At 64.8% G+C, this 27718-nt stretch overlaps 1 protein-coding gene across 3 annotated transcripts in view; it reads right to left on the reverse strand.

Moving 5' to 3' along the window:
* The window catches only part of ZMIZ1 (zinc finger MIZ-type containing 1), a 133917-nt gene that overhangs the window by 47170 nt on the left and 59029 nt on the right, over positions 1 to 27718 (reverse strand). For all 3 annotated transcript variants that reach the window (XM_055133900.1, XM_055133901.1, XM_055133899.1), the window contains exons 5-7: positions 12664 to 12770; positions 8679 to 8792; positions 4236 to 4341 (exon numbers count right to left, since the gene is read on the reverse strand). In XM_055133900.1, coding sequence (XP_054989875.1) covers positions 4236 to 4341; positions 8679 to 8792; positions 12664 to 12723 — 280 coding nt within the window. In that variant the 5' untranslated portion in view covers positions 12724 to 12770. The remainder of the gene's footprint in view (positions 1 to 4235; positions 4342 to 8678; positions 8793 to 12663; positions 12771 to 27718) is intronic.

A 27718-nucleotide genomic window follows, 5' to 3' on the forward strand; every position in this document is an offset into this window, starting at 1 on the left:
CCCCGAGTGGCCGCGCTCCCGCCCTCCTGCACCCAGACTGAAGCTGCCTCAGAACAAAGAGCTGGGGGCTGGGCACCTGGGGCCGCGAGACGCCTGACTTGGCGGTTTGCTGCAATGCCTGCTCCGCTCTGCTCTCACTACCTCCCTCTCTCCCTCACACACGCGCACACACACATGCACGCATGCACGTATGCGCACTCGCGCGCGCACACGCGCGCACACACACACACACACACACACATGCGCGCACGCCCCCGGCCGAGTTCCGATGCCACAGCCCACCAATGGCAGAGTGCAGGGCCCGGCCCAGCCCACTCGGCTGCATGATCTCAGCCCCGCACCCGCGTCTGGCCCAGCTTGGCCTCCCGACAGAGACGAGCAGGGGAGGCGGGCAGACAGCACCCGCGCCACACGCAGTCTGCAGCCCTCACAGACAGCCCCGGAGAGCCCTCCCCGCACAGCCCCCACACCGCACACCGCCTCCAACACGCAGGACCCCGCACAGCTACAGCTCCTAACACGCAAGACCCCTACAGACACACAAAGGCAGGCGCTTCTCAGCAGCCCACAGACACGCAGACAGACGCCCCACACACATGCCCGCATGCAGACAGGGCCCCACAGGCACAGCCCCCACGTCCCACACACCCTCCTCCCCTCCTCCCAGGGAGAAACCCGGAGGTGCGCGAGGGAGGGCAGACAGGGACAGAATCAGAGTGCTGAGGGGAGCGGAGAAGCGCCCCAGAGTGGGGGCCCAGACGAGTCCCAGGACGCCAGGGAGGGAGCACGGAGAAGATTCTAGAACTGGGGCTGGAGCAACAGCACAGCGGGTAGGGCGTTTGCCTCGCACATGGCCAACCTGGGTTCGATTCCCAGCATCCCATATGGCCCCCTGAGCATTGCCAGGGGTAATTCCTGAGTGCAGAGGCAGGAGTAACCCCTGTGCATCGCCGGGTATGACCCAAAAAGAAAAAAAAAATTCTAGAACTGCAGGCACCTGGCCCAGCCACTGTGTGTGCACGCCCGAGGTGGCTGGCTCCCTACCGGCCGAGAGGGTCACCCCAGCACATGGGGCTGCGGCCTCAGGGTGGGGGGGACTGCGGACAGACAGATGGACATGGGGGCAACCTGACTGGGCCCTCCACAGTGAGGGGATGGCAGAGGTCCCGCCTCTCATGGCCGACCGGGCCGACAGCAGGGGCTCGCCTCTGAGCTCTGCTCCCCACCTCTCAGGCCCCAGCCTGCCCGGGCAGGCCCGTCCCTCCGCCGATACCAGCAGCCGCAGCCTCCCCCATCAGACTGGGGCCCTTCCAAACTTCTCAGGGGCGGGAGCCCTAAAGGGCCTTAGTCAGCCATGGCTGTCACTGCCAAGGCCGGCTTGACTCTGAGTCCCAGGGTTCGAACAGGTGACAGCAAAGCCCCAGGCTGTGGGACCCTGGGGTCTGGATCTGCAGAATGGGGCACCCGGGCATGACCTGAGCTGAACAGACCAAGGGGCCAGGCCTGGCAGGAGGAGGCAGACCCAGGTGACGGTGAAGCCACAGCACAGTGGGCAGGGTGCTGGCCTCGCACACGGCTGACCTGGGTCATTCCCTGGCGCCCATCTGGTCCCCGAGCAAGGTCAGGAGTGATCCCTGACCCGGAGCCAGGAGTCAGCCCCAAGATCAAAGAGCAGAGCAGAAGGGACAGTGGGGACAGGCAGGGTCCTGGGAGGCCAGCCTCGTCCACTTGGACGCAGGCAGCCCAGCGGCAGAGCCAGAGGCCTTGAGTTGGGGTCATGGGTCAAGGCGCTGCTGGACTCACTGGCCGTGTGGCCTCTGCGCGCCCGTGTCTCAGCTGGGAAGGCACCTGCAGGGCGGAGAGGCCAGGCTCCACCCCGACACACCCTGTGCCCGGGCGCATTCTTCGTTGAGATTTGTGCTTTATTTTAAATGGGTTTCGGTTTGGGGCTGCAGAGTCCAGTGGCGGCCAGTCCCGTCTCCGCTGACCATGAGCCCTGGCCTTGTTTATGCCTCTTACACATCACTGGATTCCTTCAGATTCATTTTCCTTTTTGAGGTTGGCGTTTGGGCCACACCTGGTGGTGTTCAGGGCTCACTGGTGGGGCTCGGGGTGTTCTGTGGGATGCCGGGGGTTGAGCCTTGGTCAGCCACGTGCCGGGCAAACATCCTGCGCACTGGACCATCTCTCTGGCCCCTCACCTTGGTTTCTCCACCCCTGGCCCAGGAATGAGTTTTGCTGCTTCCCTGCATAACCTGCTTCTCTCTTCTTGAGTCACACCCGGCAAGGCTCAAAAACCTTGGGTGTTGGGGACCAAACCCGGGCCAGTGTGTGCAAGGCAAATGCCCTCCCTGCTGTGCCGGTGCTCTGGCCCCGCGCCGGGCGACTTGACAAGAGAACAAGCCCGGCTCCGTCCTCAGGCAGCCACTTCCCCCTACCCACGCGCCCCGCGCCCCACTCAGGCAGATGCTTCCCCATCCAGGGGGGCCTTCCTCAGCCCGGTGGCCTCAGGCCATCCCGCCCGCCCCTCCCGGCTGAGCACCACGCAGGAGCGAGCACTCTGGGGCTGCTCTGTGTCTCTCCCGCCCCAGAGGTGGGAGGCTGCGGCCTCAGCGCCCGCTTTCATCAATGATGTACGGCTGGGCCCGACCACGCTGGCATCTGGTGCTGCTGTGGGTCACAACCCCACTCCTACCCAGCCCTTCCAGGATCAAGTCTTTGATCCCAGTTCTAGAGAATTTCCCGAGAAGCCTCCGAGGATGCAGATCTCGCAGGGCCTTGGAGATCAGCGACTCAGGAGGACGCAGCATTTCTTGGACAAACAGCAACTTTCACTTTGTCGAAACGGTACTGGCTTGAGTTATTATTAAAACTGCCTATTCCTGAGGAGTAGAACCATTTTCTGGCAAGCGGTTCAATACCAGCGCAAGACTCTGACCCAGGCAGCGCCTCGTGGGCCTCTGAGACCTCAGCCTGCCTTATAGAAGAGACCCCTGGCCCACGAGCAGACGCACAAATCCACGGTCACGACACCTGAGCAGATCTATGGGAGCTCGGTGTGAAGTCACTGAAATGCAGTGACTGGGGCTAATTCTGGATCCACGCAAATTAACTGCTGGATGGACTCACAGAACGTGTCTGTTTCACTATTATCCCCAAAATAGGAGCAAAGTACGTATGTCTGTGCTGAGGCCACACCTGGCGGTGCTCCCAGCACAGTGCTCAGGTGGCCATGCGGTGCCAGGGACCAACCCTGGGGCTTCCACATGCAGAGCACGTGCCCTGGCCCCTGATTCTTTCTTTCCTCCAGAATTATTCTGACTCAATAAAACGTGCAAGCACTACACAGACACTGCAATTTTTTCTTTTTTGTTGGATTGTTCTGACTTGACACAGAGTAAGGGCAGCGTTGTCCAGAATGCTGCTGGCCCACGCCAAGGAAATTCTCATTCTTTCTGCCTTCCCAAGGGGTAGACTGAGGCCCAGAGCTCTGAGTGGTCAGCGTTCACACGGCGTCAGCGGCTGAAGCGTGGGAACAGCAGGAGCTGCTGACAGAGACGGGGAAATGGCACCCCACACGCACCCGGCCTGAGTGGCCTGGTCTTCGCTTCGCCCTGCTGGGGAGGGAACCTGGGGTATCACCCAGACGAGGCTCGCACTCAGCCCTAGCACACCCCGCACCTGACTCATTTTTAATTGAAATTTGTGCTTTATTTTAAACATGGGTTTTGGGTTTGGGGCCACACCAGTGGTGCTCAGGGCCTCACACGGGTGCCGGGGACGGAACCCAAGCTGGCCGCAGGCAAGGCAGGTGCCCACCCTGCTGTACTATCGCTCTGGCTATTTTAAATAGTTTTCGACTGGAAAAAAGAAGTACCAGGGTTAAAGCTCTGGAAGAGCGGGCTGGCCTCACACCCTGCTCTGGCAGGCCCGGCTGTGTGACCTGGGAGTGTCCCCTCAAGTCTTGAACCACAGTTTCCTCATCTGTCCAGGGGGTGGTCAGGCCCAGGTGACTCACGTGCCGAACTGACCATCGTGTCAGCCTCTCAGTGCCCACTGTGGTGGGCTGTGGGCCCTGTGTTGCCCCCACAGAGAGGACACGTGAGGTGGACACGAGACAAGGGCTCAGGTGGGGAAAGCGCCTGCCCAAACCAGGCATGCCAAGGGTGGAAGCGACGAGGTTCCTGTCAGGGTCCCGCTGCCCCCCGCCTGGCCGCAGCCCCGCAGGCACCTACCGGCAGACTTGGGCGTGAACTTGTCTCGGTTGGCGGCGCACACAGCCAGCAGCCTGTAGCCGAGGTCCAGGTCGAAACCTTGCTGAGCTGCCACTCGGCTGACCACCTGCCGGGGGGAGAGGCCGGCGTCACCAAGGCAGCCCCTCGGGCCCCAGGAGCCCTTCTGGCCCCATTGCTCGCAGGAGCTCAGACAGGACACAGCTGCAGAGGCTGACTGGGGGGCTCCGGATGGCCGGGGGGCTCTCCACTCCTCCCCAGTCCCAGCCCCCGGGAATTCCCCACCACCCGGCCCCTCACAAAGCTCCTCATTGTCTCTTTTGGTTGGTTTCTTCTGGGCCATACCCGGGGGTGCTAGGGCAAGGCAGACGCTGACCTGCTGTGCTGTTGCTCCACCCACCGTCACCTTTGTTTGTTTCTGGTTTGGGGGCCACACCCAGCCTGGCTCCCGCCCGGCTCAGCCCAAGGCCGGGGTGCAGGAGGACAGCCGTGGGGACAACAGCGCCCTGCCCCGTGGACGAGCGCGGGGTGCTCAGCATTCAGTCCTGTGCCCAGCAGCGTCCGGCCACCAGGGCTCGGGCCTTAGAGCGCCCACACCGTGTGCGCCCACTGAACCTGGCGTCCATTCTCTTCCCGCGGCCCTCAGACGGGCCAAAGTGGGCGCTCGTGTGATGGGGTGCTCCGGGCCCTGCCGCGGCCCAGCCTCCACCCGGGTCCCGCCACTGCCAGAGCTGCGCCCGCGCGCCCGCCGCCTTCCTCATTAGCCGCAGCCAAATTAGGTTTCCTGATTAAGAAGGAAGGGCCTTGGAAGATGGGGCCGTCTCGGGAAGCAGCTGGGGAGGCCATGGCTGACTGCAGAAGGCGCGTTCCCAGCTGCGGGCTCGCTCAGCAGCTTTCAGGGGGGGGCAGACTCGCGCCTCAGCTCCCCGCTCCCTGCTCCGTGTCGAGGGGCCTGCACAAGGACACCTGACGCCCGGAGAGAGAGTCCACGGGCTCTGGGAGTGGGACCCCACCTCAGCCGGCTCTGGCAGGAAGGGGCCTCTTCAGGGTTGAACGCTGGCTCCGTCTCTGCTGCCAACAGTTGCTCTGCACTAAGCGCTCTGTTCTCGCCCACTGCACACAGGGCCCAGTGGCCCCTGTGCTGTGGGCCTTATGGCTACACTGGGGCCTGCGTCCGAGCTCCCCAGGGCGGGCCTCCCTGCCTCCAAGAGCTTTCTCTCTCTGTCTTTTTTTTTTTTGGGTCACACCTGGCGATGCACAGGGGTTACTCCTGGTCTGCACTCAGGAATTACTCCTGGTGGTGCTCAAATGCTGGGAATCAAACCCGGGTCAGTCGCCTGCAAGGCAAACACCCTACCCGCTGTGTTATTGTTCCAGCCCATCCAAGAGCCTTCTTGTCCCAGGGGATAGTTCATTCACAATGCCGTGTGAGGGAAAGGTGGATGCCGTGTAGGGGGGAAACATGGACGCTGTGTGGGGGAAAGGTGGATGCTGTGAGGGAAATGGGGACGCTGTGTGGCGGGAACATGGGTGCTGTGAGGGAAAGGTGGATGTTGTGTGCGGGAAATTTGGGAAATGTGGACGCTGTGTGGGGAACGTGGATGTGTGTGGGGGAAACGTGGATGTGCGTATGGGAAATGTGGACGCTGTAGGGGGGAAACGTGGGCGCTGTGAGGGGAAATGAATGCTGCGTGGGAGAAATACGGGTGCTCTGTGAAGGAGATGTGGACAGTAGGAGCAGTCTGGGAGAAGACAGGCTCTCAGGGTGGCGGGCTGGGGGAAATGCTCCCTAAATAGGGAAGCACCTCAGTTTCCAGGAGCTCCTCGTCAGGGGGAACTGTCCTGGCTTTACAGGTGAGGGAACCCAGGACAGAAACTGTCCAGAGTCAGCCAGGCAGGCACTTTCTAGCCAAGGCCTCTCCATCAGCCCACGAAGGGTTACAGGCTGTGACTCTCACCTCCCAGGGGCGCCCTCAGGCCCTGGGTGAGGGCAAGGAGACAAAGGTCCCAGCTTTGGCCAATACTGGCTAATCCTGTTGCCCTGGTTTTGAAAAAGCAAAGCCTAACTAGGGAAATTGAGCAAGAGGCGGCTAGTGGAGACTGGGAGAGCCTGCAGGGGGGGCGGCTCTGAGAGCAGAGCCCAGTGTCCACGGGTTCTGGCCGCCTCCTCTCAGGCCTACTGAAGGGCACTCAGCACCGTGTGGCAGAGTGGTGCTGGGCCCTGGGACCCTCGGGTGCCCCCGGGGAGCTGTGGGAGGGTCTGACAGAGCAGAGGAGGGAAGGGTTGCCACAGGCAGCTCGGGAAGCCCCTTCTGGGTGCTGGGAAGGGGCGTCTGTGGCTGCGGGTCCTAGGGATTCCCTGGCTCTTATCCTGCCCACCCCAAGACAAGTAAGCCACTGACCCTCTGGGGCCCCGGGAATGAGGCGACATAACCCCTAGAACCCAGGTCTGTCTCCATAGTTACAGCCTCCAGTCAGAGCCCTCAATGTCCACTTAGCTGCCCACGCAGTGCAGGCCATGCTGGGATTAACAATGTCTATGCTGCAGCTCTCTCCCTTCCTCAGCCGCTGGAATCACATGCAGAGCAGGCCCAGGCCCAGGGGCTCTCCTGGCCTCAGTGGCCTCGAGGGAGAGAAAGAGAGAGGAGGGGGGGGAGGGGGAGGGAGGGGGGGAAGGGGGAGAGAGAGAGAGAGAGAGAGAGAGAGAGAGAAGGAGGGAGGGAGGGAGAGGGGAGAGTTGGCCTTCTGCGGCTGTCCGGGGACGGGTGTGTGCATGCTGGGGCTGTGTCTGGCTCTGTGCTGTGGCCAGCAGGTCTTGCTCTAGCTGAGAGGGGATGGAGGCCAGCTAAGCCGCTGCCCAGCCTGTAGCCCTGACTCAGGACGCTGAGGGCTCAGAAGGCCCCCAGCCCCCATACCGTGAGAGCCTCTTTGGGCTTCCTCCCCCAGGAAGCTCGCCATGATCCCTCCCTCCTGTCCACCCTGGGGCTCCCTTTCATAGCCCCCGCCCCCTCCTCACAGTCACAACCCACCCCTCATCCGCTCAGGCCTTTCCAGGCCTCTGTGGCTCCCAGAGCAGACTCTCCTTGCTCGGCCCATGGCCTGTCCAAGCTGCCCCCTGCTGCCCCCGCCACCCTCACCTGCGCCCTCGCCTACGCCCCCTCCGCCTTCCTGCTGGCCTTAAGCCAGTAGGCTCCAGGCCTCTGCTGCCCGCGGGACCTGTCCCTCTGCCAGCCCCAGCCCCGGCCCACTGGGGTTCCTGAGGCCACTCCCACGCCCGCCGCCCATGGGGTCCTCACTGGCCCCTGGTCCGCGCAGTAGTGGGTGGGATGGGGGGAGGGGCAGAGTCCCAACGCCCTGTCCACAGCAGGGACAGAGTGTGTGAGGGTGGCCGGGGCTGGGCGGTGACGGGCCATCCCCCGGCCGCCAGCGCCTTTAGTCAGGGCTGTGGCGGCTGCTCGGGGGCACCGGGGGGCACTGGGGGCCGCTCACGCTTGTCCCCAGCCTCGGGCTCAGGCTGAACCAGGATCCTCGCCAAGAGGATTAGAGCAGCCGGCAGGGGTGTGGGGTGGGGGCACAGCACAGGCCCTCGGGGACTGGGGGGTCTGGCCTGTGGGGAAGGCTCGGGGGTCCTGTGGAGCGAGGGAGGCCAGAGCGGCAGGACAGCAGGCGGGACATCTGCCTTGCACTCGGCAGACGCGGGTTCTATCCCCGGCATCCCACATGGCCCCCCCGAGCACTGCCAGGAGTAACTCCTGAGCACCACTGGGTGTGACCCAAGCCAAGCAAACACAGAACAGTGAGGCGGGTGTGAGACGGCCTCCTGCTGCCCTCATGGGTCTCGGCGCCCCCAGCCGGGCTCCCCGCAAGCCGCTCCCACCGCGCCCTCAGACCCACTGGATGTGGGTGGGCGCTCCTCCTGGGGTCAGCAGCCTGCAAGGTCCAGGCTTGGAAAGCCCGACTAGCCTGGGGCCTCCGTGTCCACTGTGCCTCGGCTTCAGACGCTCGGCCACCTCCTGGGGGTTATGGGTCCGGCCCGCCATCTGCCCTGCGGCTCCCCAAGGACCCTGGGCAGCTCAGCCCTCCCAAGACCCGCACGTCCAGCCAGAGAGACTTGGACTCTGCCATGTCCTGCCTCAACTTCCTGGGCTAGAGCAGGGGCTGGAGAGATAGTGCAGTGGGTAGGGCACTTGCTTTATACACGGCTAACTTGGGTTCAATCCCCAGCATCCCATATGGTCCCCTGAGCACTGCCAGGAGTGAGCCCTGAGCATCACCAGGTGTGGCCCCCAAACAGAAACGAACCACACACGGTCAGCCCAGTTGAGCGGTGACAGGTGGGTCTGGGCGGAGATGCTGCCAGTGGCCCTCAGCTTTGCTTCTCGACGGGGCCCTCCTAACATCACGTGCGGGGGAGCCCCCTGCCAGGCCCGGGAGGCGCAGACTCACCGTCAAACAGCCCATCAGGCTCTGCTCGAAGGGTCGCTGGAAGGCTCGGGGGTCTCCGCACCAGTCCAGCAGCTCCGTGGCGGCATTGTGGAAGTTGGCAGGGTTCTGGAGGTGCTGTGGGCGGGAGAGGCGGCGTGAGGGCCACGGCCAGCTTCCCCAGGCCCTCGGTGCGGCCCACCCAGCCCGATGACCAAAGCCAGAGCAGAACTGCCAGGGTGGATTCCGGCTCTGCGGGGCGCGGGGTCCCGGAGAGGGGCCGAATGCGCGGCAAGCGCCCTCCCCGCTGCCCTGTGCTCTGGCCGTGCCAGTGCTCTCTGGACCTGCAGGCCAAGGCAGCTTCCTTGGCCAAGGGCACGGGGCAGGTGCGGCCTTCAGAGGTGTTGGCGCGGCCCTGACAGAGGCGGGCGCACTCTGCCTGGCCTCCGACCCGCCTGGAAACGCAACAGCCTCACTGCCCCAAGCCCAGGCCGTTCCCATCTGTGAAATGGGGATGCAGCCTGCTTTGGGGGCAAATATTTCTGGTGCTCTGGCTTAGTTTTGTTTTGTTGGGGGCCTCCCCTAGAGGTGGTCTTGGCTCACTGCCGACCGCACTTAGGGGTCACTCCTGGTGGGTTCCGGGGAACCTCAGGGGGCGGGGACCTGGGCCAGCCCGTGCGACAGCTGCTGCCACAGCACAGTGCATGGAAAGGGAGGCTAGAGGGGGAGGAGGGAGGCGAGAGGACAGAGGGCGGAGGTCACAGGCCAGGCCGGGCTGGACCCCTTGCCTCTGCCCTCGGCCCTGTCGGAGGCCCCAGGAGCCCTCTGGGCCCACGCAGGAAGCCATGCAGACCCCGACTCGCTGCCTGTGCTTGCCCTGTGCTGACCAAGTTGTTCCACTTATATAGGTGCTCACACGCGATTCCCAGGGTCGCAGCCTCCTCGGCACCGCGGGGGCTTCTGGCCTGGTTCGGGCTGGATGACAGCACCGTGGGGAGGGTGCTGGCTTGCATGCAGCACCCCACAGGGTCCCCCGAGCCACCAGGAGTGATCCCTGAGCACAGAGCCAGGAGTCAGCTCTGAGCACCGCTCAGTGTGGCCCAAAATGGAAAAGCACAAAACCCTGCCTGTGTCCTGCCTCCCGCACCCCATGGCCACGTCTGGCTCTCAGCATGGGCTCTGGCGGACACTGTGGCTGCTGCCCGTGGCAGAAAGAACAATAGGCACGGTGCTGGACGGCTGCTGGCTGCACCCACTTTCACTGAGGGGTGCTGAGAATGGGTGGACGCACGGGACAGACTTGGACAAACCCACTGACCCCTGCTCCTGGGGCCTTCTCAGCGACCTGGGGGTGGGACACAGTCAGGTGCTCCCCACGCGTGGGTTTTCCCAAGACCCCCGAGAGCAGCCTGAGCCCCCTTGCCCACCTGTGCGTGCCCGACACCAGCTGTCCGTCAGCCTTTGGTGATCTGCCAAGGGGAATAGGGATTTATTTTGGTTTGGGGGCTCATCCGGCAATGCTCAGGGCTGACTCCTGACTCTGTGCTCAGGGATTAATCCTGGCAGGAATCTGAGGGACCCTACGGGGTGTCGGCTGCATACAAGGTTAAGTGCCTTAACCCTGAACTAGTTCTCTGGCCAGAGGACAGACTTGAGAGTGGACTTGTTTTTTTGATGGTTTTTTTTTTTTTTGGCTTTTTGGGTCACACCCGGCGAAGCTCAGGGCTGACTCCTGGCTCTGCACTCAGGAATTACCTCTGGCGGTGCTCAGGGGACCATATAGGATGCTGGGAATCGAACCCCGGTCAGCTGCGTGCAAGGCAAATGCCCTCCCTGCTGTGCTATGGCTCCGGCCCCGAGACTTGAGAATGGGCCTTTTCCACACACTGATGACCGACTCTGCCGTCTCGACAATCCCTCTGAAGATCCAAAGCATGGCAGGGACCATGGCACCCAGGCAGGGATGGGTTCCCTGGACCGAGTAATGCGTGTGTCTCATCCGTCCCTCTCTGAATCAAATGACCCATCAGTCCTTTCATCCCCAGAGTCCCATTCACTCATCATGTCCACCCACTGCTCGTCTGTTCATCACTGTATTCACCCCCCACCGACCCATTCATGCCAGCTGAACCCCTCACCCACTCGCTCACACACCTACCCATCCATCACCCCCACCAGCCCCGTCCACGTCCACCCGTCTGCTCAGCTTGCTACCAGTCCCTTCCTTTACTTACGAGCCCACCCAAAAGCCCACTCTGAGCCAGGGACTAGTCTAGGCTCTGCCGAGTCTGCGGCCGGGTGCTGCACCTTCTCTGCCCGCAAGGAGCTCGGCCCAGCAGACTGGCGGGAGATTTCCTTTACGGCCTTCGGGGGCGTCGGGAGATAGAGCGGTTGAGTGAGAGGGAGGGGCTGGGATGCCCACCCCGGGGAACATCCAGGAGGGGCCCCTGGACACGGGCATCAGCCCCGCCAGGCACAAGGCTGAGAAAGGGGAAGGAAGCAGAGTGGAGGCCTGGGGGAAGCTGGGCAGCGTGTCGGAGACCCGGCAGATGGGGAAGGCCCAGCACCACAACCACCGTCACCCTCCGCACCAGACCCGTTCCCTTTCTCCTCTGACTAGGGCGCAGCACCGGAGAAGCAACGGTCTCCGCCAGCTGCAGCCGCCCTCTGGGCAGTGACGTCACAGCTGCTGAGGCGAGAGGGGGGCGGGGTGTGAAGGAAGCAGCAGCAGCTCCGAGAGGGCCTGCTCTTGTCCCAGGTGTGCGACACGGCTGCACACGTGTGGCTGTGTGTGTGTGCATGTGTTCCATGCGTGTGTATGTCAGCCTCACTGCACAGCACACGTGTGTGCACAGCTGCATGCCTGCTTGTGAGGTGCCAGGAAGCTGTGGGCACACCCTCTGGTGCCCCCGGGTAGACCTGAGCTCTGCCTCGCCATGGGATCATTCGCTGGACCCCAGGAAGGCAGAGAAGCAGCAGGGACCCAGACAGTCAGCAAGGCTTCCAGGGCGGAAAGTCAGGCAGAGCAGCTCGGGCTCAGGGCAGGAATACACGTATGCATGTGATCATGCATGTGTGCATGACGTGTACCTGTGTGTAAGCGCAAACATGTATGACTACATGTGTGGGGCTGGAAGTGCCTGCATGTGATTGTGCATGCATGTGCACGTACGTGTGTATGTGTATGTGTGTGTGTGTGTGCGTGCACAGGGTGGCAGTGCTGACAGACACCCCTCCTGGGCGGGAGAATCTGGGTCACAGGCAGAGCAGGAGGAGGCGGCTCGTCTGGTTTCTATTCTGTGACCGTGGCAGAGGCGTGATTGGCGTTTGGGGGAGCGGCTCGGCTGAGTTCAATCTGTCGCGAGTCTCCTTCAATTTCCTCCCCTCGGCCCTGAGCGGCCTTGCGGACTGCTCTGCTCGGTGCTAACGAGAGGGCAGGGCTACGGGCAGGCACCAGCGTCCGTGCTGCTGACCTGAGCTTGCTGCCAGGCCTGGCCGGGCTGGGGTCCAGCATTCCCTGCCCTCCATCTCCAGCTGCTGGCGGGACCCCCCCCCCCACCGCCTCCTCCTCAGAGCACTCTGGGGGGCTGACCCTGGCCCCGCCCCCGGCTGAGGCTGCAGGCCCCCCTCCCCCTCCCCCACCTGCTTCTCCCCCAGGAGGGCCGTGGGGGCACGGGGGTGGGGGGCCGGGCTGTCTGGCCCCTGGCCCTGTCCTCTCGCCCTCGGGGGTCTCTGAGACCATATGGGATGCTGGGCCGTGCGAGGCCTTCGCCACTGTACTGCCCCTCCCCCCCGCTTCGGTTCTGTCTAGAGAGAAGACGGTTCAAGCAGAGGCCGGGGCCGGGAGTGCAGGCTGTGGGGCGCTCCTCACCGCAGACCCGGGAGCACTGCACGGCCACAGCCACAGCTCCAAGGGCCGGGAGAAGGACGGGCAGAGGCTCCATGGAGTCCCGGCTAGGCTGGTCCAGGGCAGGTCCTTCTCCCCCCGCCCGGGAACTGGTGCACGAACCTGCTTGATGCACTGCAGTCGGTCATTCGTCTGCTGGATGTGTCTGTCCATAGAATTCATCCTGGCCGTGGGGCTGGCTTCTACCCGAGAGCCATGAACGTGTCCAGCTGTGGAGAGAGGGGGGAGGGGGTTACTCACGGGCCCCTCCCAGCTGCAGCGTCCCGCTCAGGCCTTCCCGCCCATGTCTCTGGGGTCTTCTCCAGTCTGACTGCCCCCATACTCCTCGTGGCACTCCCCAGGACCGGGACCAGGTCTGCCCTGTCACAGGAGCTGCAGGAGCTGCCACCTGCCCGTCCACTTTGTGCTTCCCGGGGCTCCGGGTACCCTCAGAAGGGCCCAGATGCCTCGTGGGTGCTGCTGCTCCCGGCATCCATCTCCTCGAGGCCTGCCGGGAGCCCCACTTCCCTCCAGCCCCTGCTCCCGATACACAGGGACGTCCAATACTGCTGGCCTCACTGAGGCAGGCAGAGCCTCCAGCACCAAACTGAAACCCAGAGGAAAACGACGCTTCTCTTCCTCCTGGATTTGTGGCGCCAGCGGGAATGCGAGGCGACCCTCTGCCTGGTGCTCAGGGGACCGTGTGGTGCTGGGGGGCGCACCTGGGCTTCCCACACGCAAAGCATGTGCCCAGCCTTGTGAACTATCTCGGTCCACCCCAGTCTTCTTACTCCCAAATGGCTGCTCAGCACGTCCACTGCCCTGGGGTCACTCCCCCCCCCCCCCCCCGACTTCGCGTGTCTCCTTTCCTGCCCGGGGGCTTCTCACCCCTCTGCTGGAGGAATGGCAGGGAGGATCCCGGGCTCTTCCTAGCTCTGATCACTGAGCACTGTTGCATGAGTCCATTTCCCCACACTCTTGGGTTACTGGGCCAACTCAGTGGTGCTCAAGGATCATCCCCGGAAGTGCTCGGGCTCCGCCAGGGTCGCTGCTGTCCCCTCCCTGTCCTGGAGCTGCCTTTCACGAGCAGCTGCACTCAGGTGGGACCTTATCTGGGACACACTCTGGTGCCCCCCCCCCGCCCCGAGCTTAATGATAAACGTGGGGGTGGTGGTCCAGTTATTTAGTTTTGGACCTTGGTCATCTGGGTTCGGTATATGCAAGGCTCGAACCCGCTGGACTCTCCCCAGCTCCCATATTATTCCTTCAATGCACCCCCTACACACACACTCTCTCTCTCTCTCTCTCTCTCTCTCTCTCTCTCTCTCTCTCTCTCTCTCTCCTACACCTGAGTATTTACTCTCCTTCTCTAGAGGCTGAGGGGATGAATCAAAGGGCATATACTTTGCATGGGGGAGGTCTCGGTTCAATCTCCAGCATGGCATGGGCCCCGAGTAGCCCTTGAACACTGCTGGACCACTGGGTGTGACCTCAAAACAAAACTAAACCAGAACCCAAAACTAACTCCCCTCTCTAAAATCAATTCATTGAAACACTCGTCCAGGGCCTGGAGTGGCAGTACAGTGGGTAGGGCGTTTGCCTTGCATATGGCTGATGCTAGTTCCATCCTTGGCATCCCATATGGTCACCCAAGCTCCGCCAGGAGTAAGTCCTGAGTGCACAGCCAGGAGTAACCCCTGAGCATCACCAGGTGTGGCCCAAAAAGCCAAAAACAAATTAACAAAAACAAACCACTTGTCATCAGTTCACCCACCCACCTATCTGTGCCCATCTGCCCATCCATCCATCCACCCACCCACCACCGACATGTCTGTCAGTCTGCCCAGGTCTCTGTTAGATCTGGGGCAGAGGCCTGTGGGAATGCCCCCCGCCCCCCCCCCCCCGGCTCCTGTACTCCCAGGCCACATTCATGCAGTGACTGTTGGGCAGTGGCTGCTGATGCCCTCCCAGCAGTCAGCGCCAGGCCGGGCACGGGCACAGGGAGGCTGTGTCCGGGGCAATCGGGAGGGGTTCCCAGCAGTGGTCGCTGTGCATTGTGGGTGCCTGGGGAAGGCCACTGGTGAGGGGGCCGCTCCTCTGGGGCACCAAGTTCCCCCAGAAGCAGTCTCAGCATCCCTCAGGCACCAGAGTGTTGGGGTGTGCTAGCTGCCAACTTGCCGAGGCCACCCGGGGCCCTGGGGCTCTGCCCGGACCCATGGGGCCCCAGCTCCACGCAGGCTTGCGCAAACACCCGCTGCCAGGGTCCAGTCAGCCAGGCAGCGATGTCCAGCCCCAGGCACCCGCCGAACAGAAGCCCATCCGTGCAGGAGGCAGACGGGGAGTACAAAGCAGCTGACAAAGGGCCTGCGGTGGGCCGATGTGGCCAGCAGGGGGCGCTGTTGGTCAGCCTAAGTGCCTGGAGGGCTGGTCAGCGCTCAGCAGGGCCAGATCCCAGGGGAGGCCTGCAAGCTGACAGTCAGTCACTGCAGCTGGGGCTGCCCACGGCACCGGGGCGTGCTACGCGATGAGCTGGCCCCAGGAGCCAGCCTCAGGGGCCACTGGCGGAGGAGGCTTTGCTCTGTGTCTGCTTCGCTTGGGGCCATGCCAGACAGTGCTAAGGGCCACTCCCAGCTCTGCGGTGCCAGGATTCGAACCTGACCCTCGACACGTGTGCACAGACACTGACACAGACAGACACACAGACAGACAGACACAGACAGACAGACAGACACACACACACACACACACACACACACACACACACACAGAGCTCACGAGCTCTCCAAGCCCTGGCCGGGAGGTGCTGGGAGGCTCCCCGTGCCCCTCCGAGTGTCTCTGAGGCACAGTGGGGCCTCTGCCCAGCCCAGGGCTCCCAAACGAGAGGGGGTCACGGGGGCGACGGGTAGCTCGGGAGGGCCTGGGACCTGCTAGTGCTCACCCTGCAAGGCGCAGAGGGGCGATGGGACTTGCCCGGGGTCACACAGCCCGGAAGCCTGGAGCCGAGCCCCAAACCACTTCCTGTCTTACCCTCCTCCCTCTGGACCAGGCCAGGAGGCCACAGGCTCCTACAAGTCTGCGCCAAGGGCTGTGACAAAGCCCAAAGACATGTCCCTCTGGTCGTCCCCAATCTGTCCAAATCCATCCACCCACTCACAGCCCAGCCGCTCCAGGCCCTGGGACGCCCCTCGCCAGCACCGGGAGCAGTGGACGCTCGCGGCCAGCAGGGGCCGCTCTCCGCCACGGGAGCAGCGCGGATCCCTTTAAGTCTCTACAAGTCTCTGCAAATCCTCAGGGAGGGTCTTCTGCGCCCCCCAGCTGTCGGGGTGTGGGAGCCCCTGTGGCCTCCGCCCTTCCTGTGACCTGTCCACCCCGGATGGGGAGAGGCTCGAGGAGACCAGCGCCCGTCCCCTGCAGACCCAGTCAGCCTGGCGGCCTCCCCAAGGGCGCCCTCTGCCACCCTCCTGCCCTGCGGTCAGAGCCAAGAACCTGACCTCTCCTGGCCTCAGTTTCCTCATCTGTCCATCATGTCGGGGCTGCTGTGGCAGGAACTGTCTGGAAAGCTCCATCTGGACAAGTGGACACTCCCACGGCTGGCCAAGGAGGACGGCAGCCTCGGGGCTGGGCTCAGACACCGCCCTGTCAGAGCCTCACTCTCCCTTGTCCTGTGGTCAGCTGGGCAGGGCGGGGCACAGGGGCCTCCTGAAGGTGACGTCCGGCGTGGTTGGGGGCCGAGTCTGCCCGGGACGCCCCTCTCCTGAGCGTGGCAAGGGCCTGGAGGAGGCTCGGGGCTGGCGCTCCTACTTGCACCCCACCGTGGCAGGGAGGGAGCAGGCACGGGGGGCGTGGACGCCCTCACAAGGGGCCTGGGTAAGTGGGCCCCACTCTCAGGACAGGAGGGGACACAGCGGGGTGAGGCGGGACCCTCGAGCACGGTTTTAAAAGTCAAAGTTTTAATTTATTTGGCCTTGGGCCACACCTGGCTGTGCCAGGGCTGACTCCAGGCCAGGCCCTGGGATCACTCCTGGTGGTGCCCCTGGGGGACCCTCTGCCAGTAGCCACACCTGGTACGCCACACGCAAGCAAAGGCCCTCCTTGGCCCCCTCAGGCCGTTCTAGGCTGGACTTGGGGCCTCTCCTGGCCCTCTCCGCCCTGCACGTGTGGGCTGGGGTGCTCGGAGCTGGGCCAGAGAAACACGGGGCCAGCAGCTTCCTGGGTGCTGGGTCCTCCCAGGCGTGTGTCCTGGGAGCTGGGCGTGCTGGCCGGGCACAGGGGCACATGCAGTGCCCGCAGCGGCTGGGGGGAGCGTATAGGCGGGGAGTCCCACTGCAGCCCGCGTCCCCGGGGCCACCAGCTCTCAGGCTCTGAGGGGAAAGGCCTGTCCTGGCGGGTCCCACCTCCTGCTGATGCCAGCTGCATCCAGCCCCCCCACCCCGGCCCGACTCCGCCTCTTGAACGTCCTTGCCTGGTGGGCCCTGTCCACCCTCCGAGCCTGGCTCTGGGCGCCTGCATGCCGGCCTCTCCCCACCAGGCTTCCCTCTCACCCCCGCCCCCAGTGTCCGTCACACCCCTCTCAGAGGCAGGACGGGGTGTCTTTGCTCCCATCGCCCTCCTTAGCGGGAGGTCTGCAGTGACGCCCCGGAGAGAGCCCGGCGCTGCTCCATGGTGGGCGGGGACGCGAGCCAGGAGGGCCTGTGTGGCGCAGCCCCGACCAGAGCTCAGGAAACAGGAGGGGCCCAGGGACCCGCCCAAGTCCCCGAGAGTGACACACGGGGCCCGTGGACAGACACAGCTCCAGGTGACGGGAGGCGCACGCTGAGCCAGGACACTCAGTGGTGGCTGCGGGGCCCAAGGACTTAGGGCTGGGGGAGGCCGAGTCACGGGATGCCAAGACGAAGGGCGGCACAGTGGGCTGGACACTTCCCGGCACAGCTGACCCGGGCCGGGTCCCCAGCACCACCAGGAGTGAGCCCTGGTTCCTGGTCCACACCTGCCGTCCTCAGTGCTGGCTGGGGTGCTGGGCGACAGTACGGTGCCAGGGTCAGACTGGGGTCTGCGTCGTGCAAGACAAGCACCTTAGCCCCGTCTCTCCTGCCCAGCCCTCATCTTCAAAGGTGAGAGAGGAGGCTCAGAGACGGGGCAGCGGTGCACCGCACACGCACTGACCCGCACTTCCTGTCTGTGTTCTGGGTCACACCTGGTGGTGCCCGGGGCCCACTCCCGGCTCTGTGCTCAAGGATCACTCCTGGCAGGCTTGAGTACTGGAGCGGGGTCAACCACGTGCCAGGTGAGTGCCCCGTCTATGCTATCTCCCAGGCCCCCTGACTTTGAACTTGCTGCCCGGGGTGAAGCAGGGAGGGCGGGGCGGGGGGCTGAGCCCCCAGGGCGTGTCAGGGAAAGGCGGGGTGGGGGGCAAGCGGGGCCCTACCCTCCACACGGTGGCCACAAGGCTCTCTGGGCCGTGTCCAGGCCCTTGCTCGGAGGGTGCCTGGCTGTGAGGCTGCAGGATGCTTTGTCCCCCCAGTTCTGTCCAGCCTCTCCCTGCCCCGCGGCCACAGCTGAGTGTGAGGAGGCCCCACTCGGGACAGCGCTCTACGAAGGAAACCCTGACTCGGACCATAGTGCTCCGCCTGCCCCGGCCACTGCGGGGTGAGCCGCCGGCTCCTGAAGAAGGGACCCCCTTCCCCCAGGGCCCAGCATTCTCGTCTGGAGCGGGGGAACAGGGCCAGCTCGGCCACACCAGGGGACACCGGTGCTGCTGAGGCGTGGCCGGGTCAGCCTGCCGGCCCGCACCTTCCCTGCAAGGGACAGACGCGGCCGAGGAGCGCAGAGACTGGCCCTGCCCAGGCCTCCAGTGCCCCTGTACGGCGGCTGACCCCCGCCTTCGTCTCCAGGCTCCGGCCCCCTCGGGAAGGGCCAGCAGGAGGGAGGGCGGGCAGGCTGGTCCCAGGTCACAGCTGCTTCCTGGAGGCCCCCGCGGCTCCCCGGGCGCCCCCTCTGAGCTCTCGGCCCCTGCCTGCCACGCGGAAGGGGGACGCTGTCCACCCCCGTCCCGGGGCGACACACCAGGGCAGGCCAAGGGTGCCGCCCCTCCGCGCGGTCCTCGCTGGCCTCAGAGGGCTGCTCCTCACGGAGACACCTCCCTGGTAGTTTCTCAAATCAAAACAAACAAGCAAGAAGTGAGGGCGGGACCTTCTCACGGCCCCGAGGGTCGCACTGGCCGCTCCCTCACGGGGGCAGGAGGGGCCCTGCAGGTGGCCGCCCACCAGCTGCCAAGAGCGCGGGCATGTGAGAGTGTAGCAGGGGGTGTGGGCCATGCCCCAGGGGTGCCGAGCAGGGAGTAGGCAGCGGGCCCAGCTCTGTGCCGGGCTGGAGCAGGGCCCAGGGGGCTTCTAGGTGCCCCCACGGGCCAGAGAGCCCAGAACTGGGGCGGACTTCGACATTACTCCGGAAACTTTCAACCTTTGGGTTGCGGGGGGTGGGCTGGGGCCACCCAGCAGTGCTCAGAGCTTACTCCTGGCTCTGTGCTCACTCCAGAGTGCTCGGGGGACCACATGGGGCAAAGGGGATCGAAGTACGGTCGGTCCCGCCGAGCATCCTTCTGGCCCCTAAAAGTGCATCTATGCTCTTTGGGGGTTGGGGCCTCACCCAGCGGTGCTCAGGGACCATCCTGACGGGGCTTGGGGGACCTTAGGGCTGGGACCAAAACAAGGGCTGGCTGCAAGGGAGTGCCAACCTGCTGTCCCCTCAGCTGCTAAACATGTCTTAGCTCGGTGACACCTCCTGGGGGGCCATGGGGGGGCCTGCCCCCACGAGACCAGGTGCACACGTGGCTCAGCCCGGCCCACCCACCGGCCTGCCTGGCAAAGGGCCTCCAAGAGGAGCTTCAGAAGGAAGGCGGCAGACTGGAGGGTGGGCGCCGAGCCCCCTGAGCCCCCATGGCCAGGGCACCCCTGGTTGGAGGAAGGGCGAGGGCACCGGCCCAGGGCTGCCCCTCAGGACATGGCCGTAGGGTCCCTGGCCAGCGCAGCGGGTATGGCTGCCAGCCCCATGCCCGTCGCGTCCGCACAGACAGCCACTACCAGGGCCTCAGACCAAGCCCATTTTAAAAGCCCTGGAAGGGCCGAGCAGTGTCACAGCAGGGAGGCGCCTGCCTGGTACGTGGCCCTCACAGGACTCTGGCACCCCACAGGGTCGTCTGAGCACTGAGCCAGGAGTCAGCCCTGAGCACTGCTGGGTGTGCCCCTTCCTCTACAAAAGCCCTGGGAACGAACCCCCCCCAGAGCTGCGTGGGTACCCGAGGCCAGCCACAGGACCTGAGGAGACAGGGAGGTGGGGGCGGGGACCCGCGAGGACGAGAAGCCCAGGGTGGGCTGTGGCTGCGGCTGGATGCAGATCGAGGCCCTCAGCACCGGCCTCCAGGAGGCTGGTCCAGGCCAGGAGAGGCCAGTCCTGGTGGGCGGAGATGGCCTAAAGGGCCGGGATTGCACCGGGGGCTCCGCAGGGTGTGACCCAGGTCTGTCGGCTGCAGCCACTCAGGGAGGGCAGAGCAGGGGAGGGCGGGGACCGGAACCCTGACTCACGCAGAGCCCCGCCTTGGCGAGTGGCCCCCGCCGGGCAGCCCCACTGCTGAGCGCCCCTGCCCGGGCTCTGGGTGTCTGGCCTCCGGGCCTCAGACCCAGTGGCTGGACCCGTGGGGCTGGGCGGAGAGAGGGAGGCCGGAGGTCCAGCTCTGGGCAGAGGGCCATGGTGTGGGGGCCAGCCGGGGCCGGCCTGCTGACTTTGGAAAGAAAACCACATGCCCGGTGCCCTTTGGGCCAGGCCTGGCCAGGCTGCGTGGCAGGTGGGACCGGGGTCTTCTTAAGGGAAAAGGACGGGGCCGAAACAGAGCCGCACGCTCGCAATTCATCGGCTTTTTAATTAACTCGCCCTGCTGCCTTAAGTGATTCCCTGCTTACGCTCATTCTTTTGAAAATTCCAAAGTGCTATTTCTGACCTGTGATTTACTATTGCCGGCGTCTCTATAAGCAGTGTTTTAGCTTAAGTGGCAGTTGCATATTAATTACAAAGTTAATTATGTGCTGTGTAATCATGCTGTAATTCATTAGTTTACTCTGCACTCTGAGAGTCTCATACTAATAGCAAGATCTGACAGAGAGACCCTCTGGAAATGCAAAGTGGGCCACAGAAGAGCTGGAGACCCCCTTGCCCCTCGGGGCTCCTCACGACCCTCCCAGCTGCCCCTGTCTGGAGACAGGGCCCTGCACTGGGCCAGGCACGTGCCCCCGCGCCCCTCCCCCCTCTGCTGAGGACAGTGGAAAACGCAGCGGCACTGGCTCTCCGCCCCCCTCCGACGGAAGTGCAAGACAGGAACCAAATTTGTTTAGAATTACTTACGGAACAGAGAGTCACTGCTTGGTGAGGAATTAACGGCTCAGGCCATAAAACAAAGGGGCCCTGGGACGCAGGGCGAGCTGGCAGGGCCTGGACAAGGCGGTGCCGGCCAGCTGCTCCACAGCTCAGACCGGAGACCCCGGCGCCGGGGAAGGTGGGAGTCCTGACCCACCGAGTGTGCTGCCGTGCTCTCCTCTCAGTTCTGCTCTGGCCTCTGGTCCCTGACAAGCAGCCCACCAGGCCTGTCCCCAGCTGCAAGTGTGGATCCCACCACTGACACGGGGCGTCTGAGCTGGGAAAGTGCCCGCCTGCTCCCCCAGCGAGCAGAAACCATGAGGTGGGGGCTGGGGTGCCTGAAGTCACACGGCTGAGGAACAGACCCCTCCCCGCGCCTGCCAGCCCTGGCTGCGCGAGGGGTGACGTCGAGACATACAGGTCTGACGGCGGAGGCCCGTGTCTCCCAAATCTAACGCGTTTGCTCTAGTTCTGCTGACTCGTGAGCAGCGCGACGAGAGAAGACGTGTGACTCGGTGGTGCCTCTGGCCCCAGCCACACGGGAGGAAGATAAATGAGAAAAAACAAAACGTGTCCTTGCACTCCGGAGCCAGGCTCGGGAGGGAGAGACGCGAGGTCGGGGCAGGTCTGCGCCTTCTACCTCCTCCCAGGCTGCACACCGACAGTTTCGGGGAGGGGGATGACCAGGTTTGGAGGAAACTCTCGGGGGGGGGGGGGGGGCGGTGCCTTTGCAGCCAGAGAGTGTGGCTTCCTCCTGGGGACGCGCCGGTTCCCCTGACACAGTCAGCCTCCGGGTCCTGCTGGAGACCAGGCCTGGCCTGGGATGTTCCCGACTGACCACGGCAAAGGCCGGCCCAGCCTGGCCCCTCGGTCACATGCGAGCCTCCACCCAGCCTGCTCGCTGCCCCAGGTTCCTCTGGCCGTGCAGGTACAGATGCCAGGAAGGGTTTGGAAATGGGCCCAGGCCTGCCAGGCCGGGGCCCGGCAGGGGGGACACACCGCGGGTGGGGGCTGGCCACCCCGCCTGCCTGCTCCGCGAGGCCAGACTGGCCGTGCCCTGGCCCTGCCCCGCACGCACGGCCGGAAGGCACCGCGGCCTTGCGGCTCATCTCCCAGCCCGCCCCGCGCCACGGAGACAGCGGGGCCGGAGGGCCTGAGCACCAGAGAAGGGCCAGTGACACCGAGAGCCTCACCGAGCCAGCGAGGGAACCGAGCATCTCGGAACAGGAAACGGCGCCGGGGACTGTCGTCTCAGAGGGGAAGAGGGCCGGCAGCTGCTCCCCACGCAGTGCCCGGGATGTGCAGGGCATGACCCGGGAAGCGGGCACTGACCGGGCTCACGGACCACAAGCCCCGAGCCTCCACCCGCCAACCACCTGCAGAGCCCACAGGACTTGGGAGGAACGGTGAAGGCGCCCACGGAGCCATGAGCGCAGCGTGCCCGGGGGTCCGGGGCCCTTCCCCCCCGCCCTCCACGTGTGTGTCTGTGAGTGCCTCCTGGGGGGCAGGGGGCCCGGTGGCTCCCAGGGCCCCATACTCCCACAGTGCTGGGGGCCGACTCGGGGAGTCCCATGAGCAGAGCTAGTGTGCTGACCGCAGGCACAGCGCCGGGCCCCGGAGGAAGCCTGACGACACCAGGCATGTGTGCACGTGTGTGTGCAGGGAGGAGGCGGGGGGCGAGGGAGCTGGTGGGGCTCACTCTTTGGCGTCACCCCTTGTCGAGCCCGCTGGGGCCACCAGCAGTGAGTGGCCGCGTCTGAGCCCTGCTCTCAGGACGGGGCTGGGGAGGCGCTCGCCCCCTCCCGAGGCAGAGGGCAGGAGCCCCGAGCCCCTGAGTCTTCCTTCCTGGTGCCCACCTTCTCCCAAGGTTCCCGGGGAGGCAGCCCCCGCCAGCAAGCCTCCTACGGGCGGGCGCAGCGGCTGCACTCCCGAGGGCCGCACGGGCCCCCTCCCCGGTCACCCTCATCTCTGCTGGGCTCCGAGTTGGCACGAGGCGGCCGTGGGGCTGAGAGCCCGGGGGAGGCCCAAAGCCGGCACTCTTCAGCAGTGGTCCCGAGGATGCGGTGCCAACCCTCGCTGGCGATGCTGTTTCAAACACTGCACACCTGGTCTTTCAGGGGGAGAGGGCACACCTGGCACTGCCCAGGGGCTGGGCTGCTGCCTCTTGGCTCAGGGACCGCGTCTGGTGGCCTCGGGGCCCATGTGGGATGTTGGGGACCAAGCCTGGCCGGCCTCGTGCAAGGCCAGTGCCATCCCCGAGGTGCCATCACTGCAGCCTCTCTGCGCAGCCTCCCCCACAGGGAGGGGCCCTGAGGGGGTGCAGGCCACACACGGCTCACAGGAGCAGCCTTGGGGGCGCTGGAGACCTCCTGCTCGCAACCTTCCTGCCCGCCCACAAGCAGCCCCACCCTGAAGCCCGATTCTGGACGGTCTGGGACGACGTGAGCCCAGGAGCAGCCTGCATGTGTGTGAGAAGGCGTGTCTGCACGCGTGTCTGCGACTGTGAGGGTGTGTGACTGTGAGCAAGTCTGAGTGTGTGAACCTGTGTGTGTCTGTGTATGCATGTCTGAGTGTGAGTATGTGTGTGTGAGTGTACGTGTGGCTGTGTGTGCGAGCACAGGTGAGTGCCTGTGTGTCCACGTGAGCGTGAGTCTGTGAATGTGTGCCTGTGTGCACAAGTGTGTGTATGTGTGCAGGAGCATGAGTGTGTGAGAGTGTGTGCCTCAGGCTGCAGCCAGGCTGTATTCCCGGCCCCAGAGGAAACAGCCCTGCAGATCTCACCACAGACCTTCCCTGTGGAGGATGCCGTGCGCCCCCCGCCCAGATACCGGCCTGACCACCCACCCGGGCAGCCAGAGACAAGCGCTGGGGCTCCGCTGGCTGCGTCCAGGCCCCCGTGCCCAGGGCTCGGGGCGTCTCCTGGGCTGCCCTTGGAAGCCACACCCAGGGGCCCTGCAGGGGCCCAGCGCACTCGCTCCATTCTCCAGGGCGAACATGGCGGGGGCGGGTTCGGGGCACACCCGGGAGGCGCTGAGGCTCACCCAGCCCCGCACTGCAAGGCACTGCAGACACGCGTCCCCCCCCCCCCAAGACCTGCCCACAGAAGAGGGGGACGGGGAGTTCATAGGGACTGAGGCTTCGAGCTCTTGGCCCAAGTGAAAGGCCAACCTATGTGCACATCTACCCACACACGCACGTACTCACACCCATGCACACAGCCACCCAGTGCAAACACACGTGCACATCTAGATATGTGTGCACACACCTGCACATCTTCACATACAATAGCCACACATTTACACACAGGCATACACAATGCACACAACATGTGACAACACATGTACATTCACTCATGTGTGTGTATATACATGTGTTCACCACACATCACACATCCACATAAACACACCCACACGTGCACACACCCATACACACATATACACACCACATATCTGCAGCACACATGGACACACACGTACACATGCACATGTTTATGCCCGCACACGTTGCACATGCGCAGACCCCCCTGCCCCTGGAGCTGGGGTGAGCTCGGGCTGCAGAACCTCGCTTGGCCCCGCCCTTCCCGTGAGGTGTCTCTCGGCGGGTTCCTCCACCCGCTCAGACTCCCTCAGCCCAAACCTATAATCCTCGCAGAGAAAATGACAGCCTTGGCCGCAGCTGCCCTGCCAGGCCGGGCAGGCAGTGGCTGTGGTGATGGCAGGGGGGAGGGGGGGCGGGCCTGGGACTGGAGCCTCCGAGTCGGGGGAGGTCAAGTGACCTGGGGAATGTGGGCTTCAGGAGTGTGGGGGAGCGGGCAGGGGGCCTCGGCACCAGTCCTGGGGCCGGGCTCAGGCTTCTCAGGACAAGGACCAGGCAGGGTCAGCAGGGGCCATGGCCCGGACACGGAGGGCTGGAGGACGGCCCCCAGCAAGGCAGGTGCTGGCACGATCGGCTTCTGGGCCCGGGTGGGGGGCGCTGAGGTCTGCGGTTCCGGCAGCTCCCGGGGAGGGTCTCAGGCTCTACTGGGCTTATGTCCAATTTTTAAAACTTGGGGTCACATCCGACTGTGCTCAGGGCTGACTCCTGGGTCTGTGCTCAGGGGTCACTTTTGACGAAGTTCAAGGGGCCACACCTAGGTGGGGATCAGGGTGGAGCCTCTGGCCTCAGATCCAGCCCCTCAGCCCTTTCGCCATCTCTCTGGCCCCAGGGAAATGTCCCCTAGTGTTCTGGTTTTGTTCTGGGGCCACATCCGGCAGTGCTCAGGGCTGACCCCTGGCTGTGTTCAGGGGTCACTCCTGCAGGGGCTCAGGGAACCACAGGGGCGCCGAGGACAGACCCAGGCTGGCTGCATGCAAGGCAAATGCCCTCCCTGCTGTCCCGTCACCCTGGCCCCGGACACCATCCTCTGGAATGAGGCCCTGAGCTGTGTGGGGCTGGAGGAACTGTCTGGTCGGCACCCCTGCCAGCCGGCGGCCACAGCCCGGGCTTCAAAGGGACGCCGGCTGCCCCTCACGCTGCCTGCCCGGTCTGCCCTGGCCCGCGGGGCATTCTCTAACCCGCTAACGGGGAAACTGGTCCCCAGCACCAGGCTGCCAGGGAGCAGTGACAGAAGGGCAGCTGTCCAGAGGGTGTTCCCCCCTCCTCCGGCCCCGGGGAGGCACGCATCCGCATACTGTCACTCAAACAGGAAGCAGGAGGAGCTGCAGTGGACAATGCGGGCCGTGGGGGAAGGGCACACAGGGGGCAGGCTAGCCTGGACAGAGGCTGGGTCAAAGGGCAGCTCCCCTCCCACTGGCCTGGCCAAGGGCAGGAAATGGGCCCGGGTGGGGCTGGACCGGGGGTGAGGGTGGAGGCTGGGGTCAGAGCTGGGGTTCACCCTGTGTGAGACGGAGACAGGCCCAGATCCTGGCCACGCTCAAGGTGCCCTTTGCAGTCTCACTCATGAGCATCCAGGAGGAAGGGGATCAGCCAGTCTCCTGTGGCCTGGCGGGGCCCCCAGGGGCACTTGGGACTCAGATGTCCGGCGTGGGGGTGTCAGGCTCTGGCCAGGCCCTGGCCAGGTCGTCCCTGTGAGGGCTCCGCTCAGGCCTGGCCTCTACTAGGTGCAAACCCTGGTCACATGGGAGTCTCTGCACATGGCCAGCCACGCCCGGCCAGTGGACAGGGGCACGTGGGCCCATTGCTGGCGTGGCACACGCTGCCCACCTGTACCTGCCCTGTCCCTGCTGGCCACGGCTCCACAGCCCCTTCCCAGAGCCGTGTGGGCCCAAGACGGCTGTCGCCATGGAAACTGCTCATTCAGTCCAGGAGAATGAAGCAATGTGTCTCTTATTTCCGTGAGCGTGGTTTGGAGCAGGGCCGGCTGGGGTGCAGACACCCCGGAGGAGCGTGAGCCCGGCGGACCTGCACGGCACTAGGCGAGGCGGGCAGCGGTCGCGCCCCTCGGCACTCGGCCTGGCCCTCACCGCCGGCCGCTGCTGGGAGGCTCCCACAGGGCAGTCAGCTGTGGAGTCCCCGGGTGCTCCCCTGCCCGGGCCGCGTGCTGAAGCCAACAGCACACACCGAGTGACCCGGGCTGTGCCCACCCTCCACAGAGTTCACTCAGCGGAGGCCAGCGGGCAGAGGCAGGGGCGGGGACGCTGCGTGGAAACACAGGAGCAGCAGTTTGAGAGCTGGAGACGCGGCCTCCGTGTCCTCCGTCAGACTGCCCAGGCCACCAAGGACGCTGGGGCTGCCAATGCTGGCCCTGCCCCCAGGAGCAGGCTGGGAGCCAGGGCCTCAGGGAGGGTGCCCCGCTGGGCAGGGCCAGCGCCAGGGGTCTGCTGTAGGCAGCAGTGGCGGCCAGGCCAGGCACGGGGACTCAGAGGGGCCCCTCTGCCGATTTCCCTGAGCGGAAGTGGCTGAACAGCCGTGGGCAGGGGCTCAGGCCCAGGGAACACCTGCACGGGAGCCCTGCCCGACCCCTCCGGGCGGCCATGGCGACCCCACACCTGCTTGTGACACCAGCCCAAAGGACGACGGCTCAGTGGGTAGAGGGACACGCGCCAGGCTACGGCGGGGGCACCTGCCAGCCAGTTCCTCTCTGGCACATACCAGGCGCACACCTGAGGGGCCACATGCCAGGTCAGGCCCTGCTGGACGCCCAGGGGCACGCCCACACTGCTGAGGCCCCTTGGCCTCTCTGCCTGCAGTCAGGGACTCGGGAGCAGGGCCCGGGGCACAGGCTGCTGGGTGCAGAGCTGCGGAGGACAGAGCCAGGCCCTCCCTGTTTACAGGGGACGCGAGCTGGGAAAGGACGTGCCCGTTGCTCTGCAGGGGTTTCCGGTGAGCTGCCCAAGGCCACACCAGGTCCGGCCCGCTCTGACCACAGGAAACACAGTGTTCTCAACTTACGGGTCCAGCCAGGACCCTGCCCCCCCGCCTCGTCCCCACACCTGACACAGCACCAGTGCAGCTGACAGGTTTATTCAGTCACCACCCCTCCCGCCGCAGGGGGCCGAGACCCTATGTGGACAGAAGGAGAAACTGAGTCCAAGAGGTGCGGCTCTGACTGTCTGGCCAGAACAGAGATGGCCCGGGCTCAGACAGGCAGCTGTCGGTGTGGGTCCCTGCTGGCCCCGGAGCTGAGGCGCTCTGGGTCAGGCGGGCTGCAGGCCTTGCTGGACCCCTGTGCTCGGCCCTGGAAGGAGCAGGTGCGCAGAGACGGCGAGGGAGGGCGGGAAGGTGGGCGGGCCACTCAGCTGCGCGCACGCACCCAGGGACAAGGGCTGGCACT

The sequence above is a fragment of the Sorex araneus genome, chromosome 3 (genome assembly GCF_027595985.1).
Source record: "Sorex araneus isolate mSorAra2 chromosome 3, mSorAra2.pri, whole genome shotgun sequence".
In the NCBI taxonomy this organism is placed as follows: Eukaryota; Metazoa; Chordata; class Mammalia; order Eulipotyphla; family Soricidae; genus Sorex; species Sorex araneus.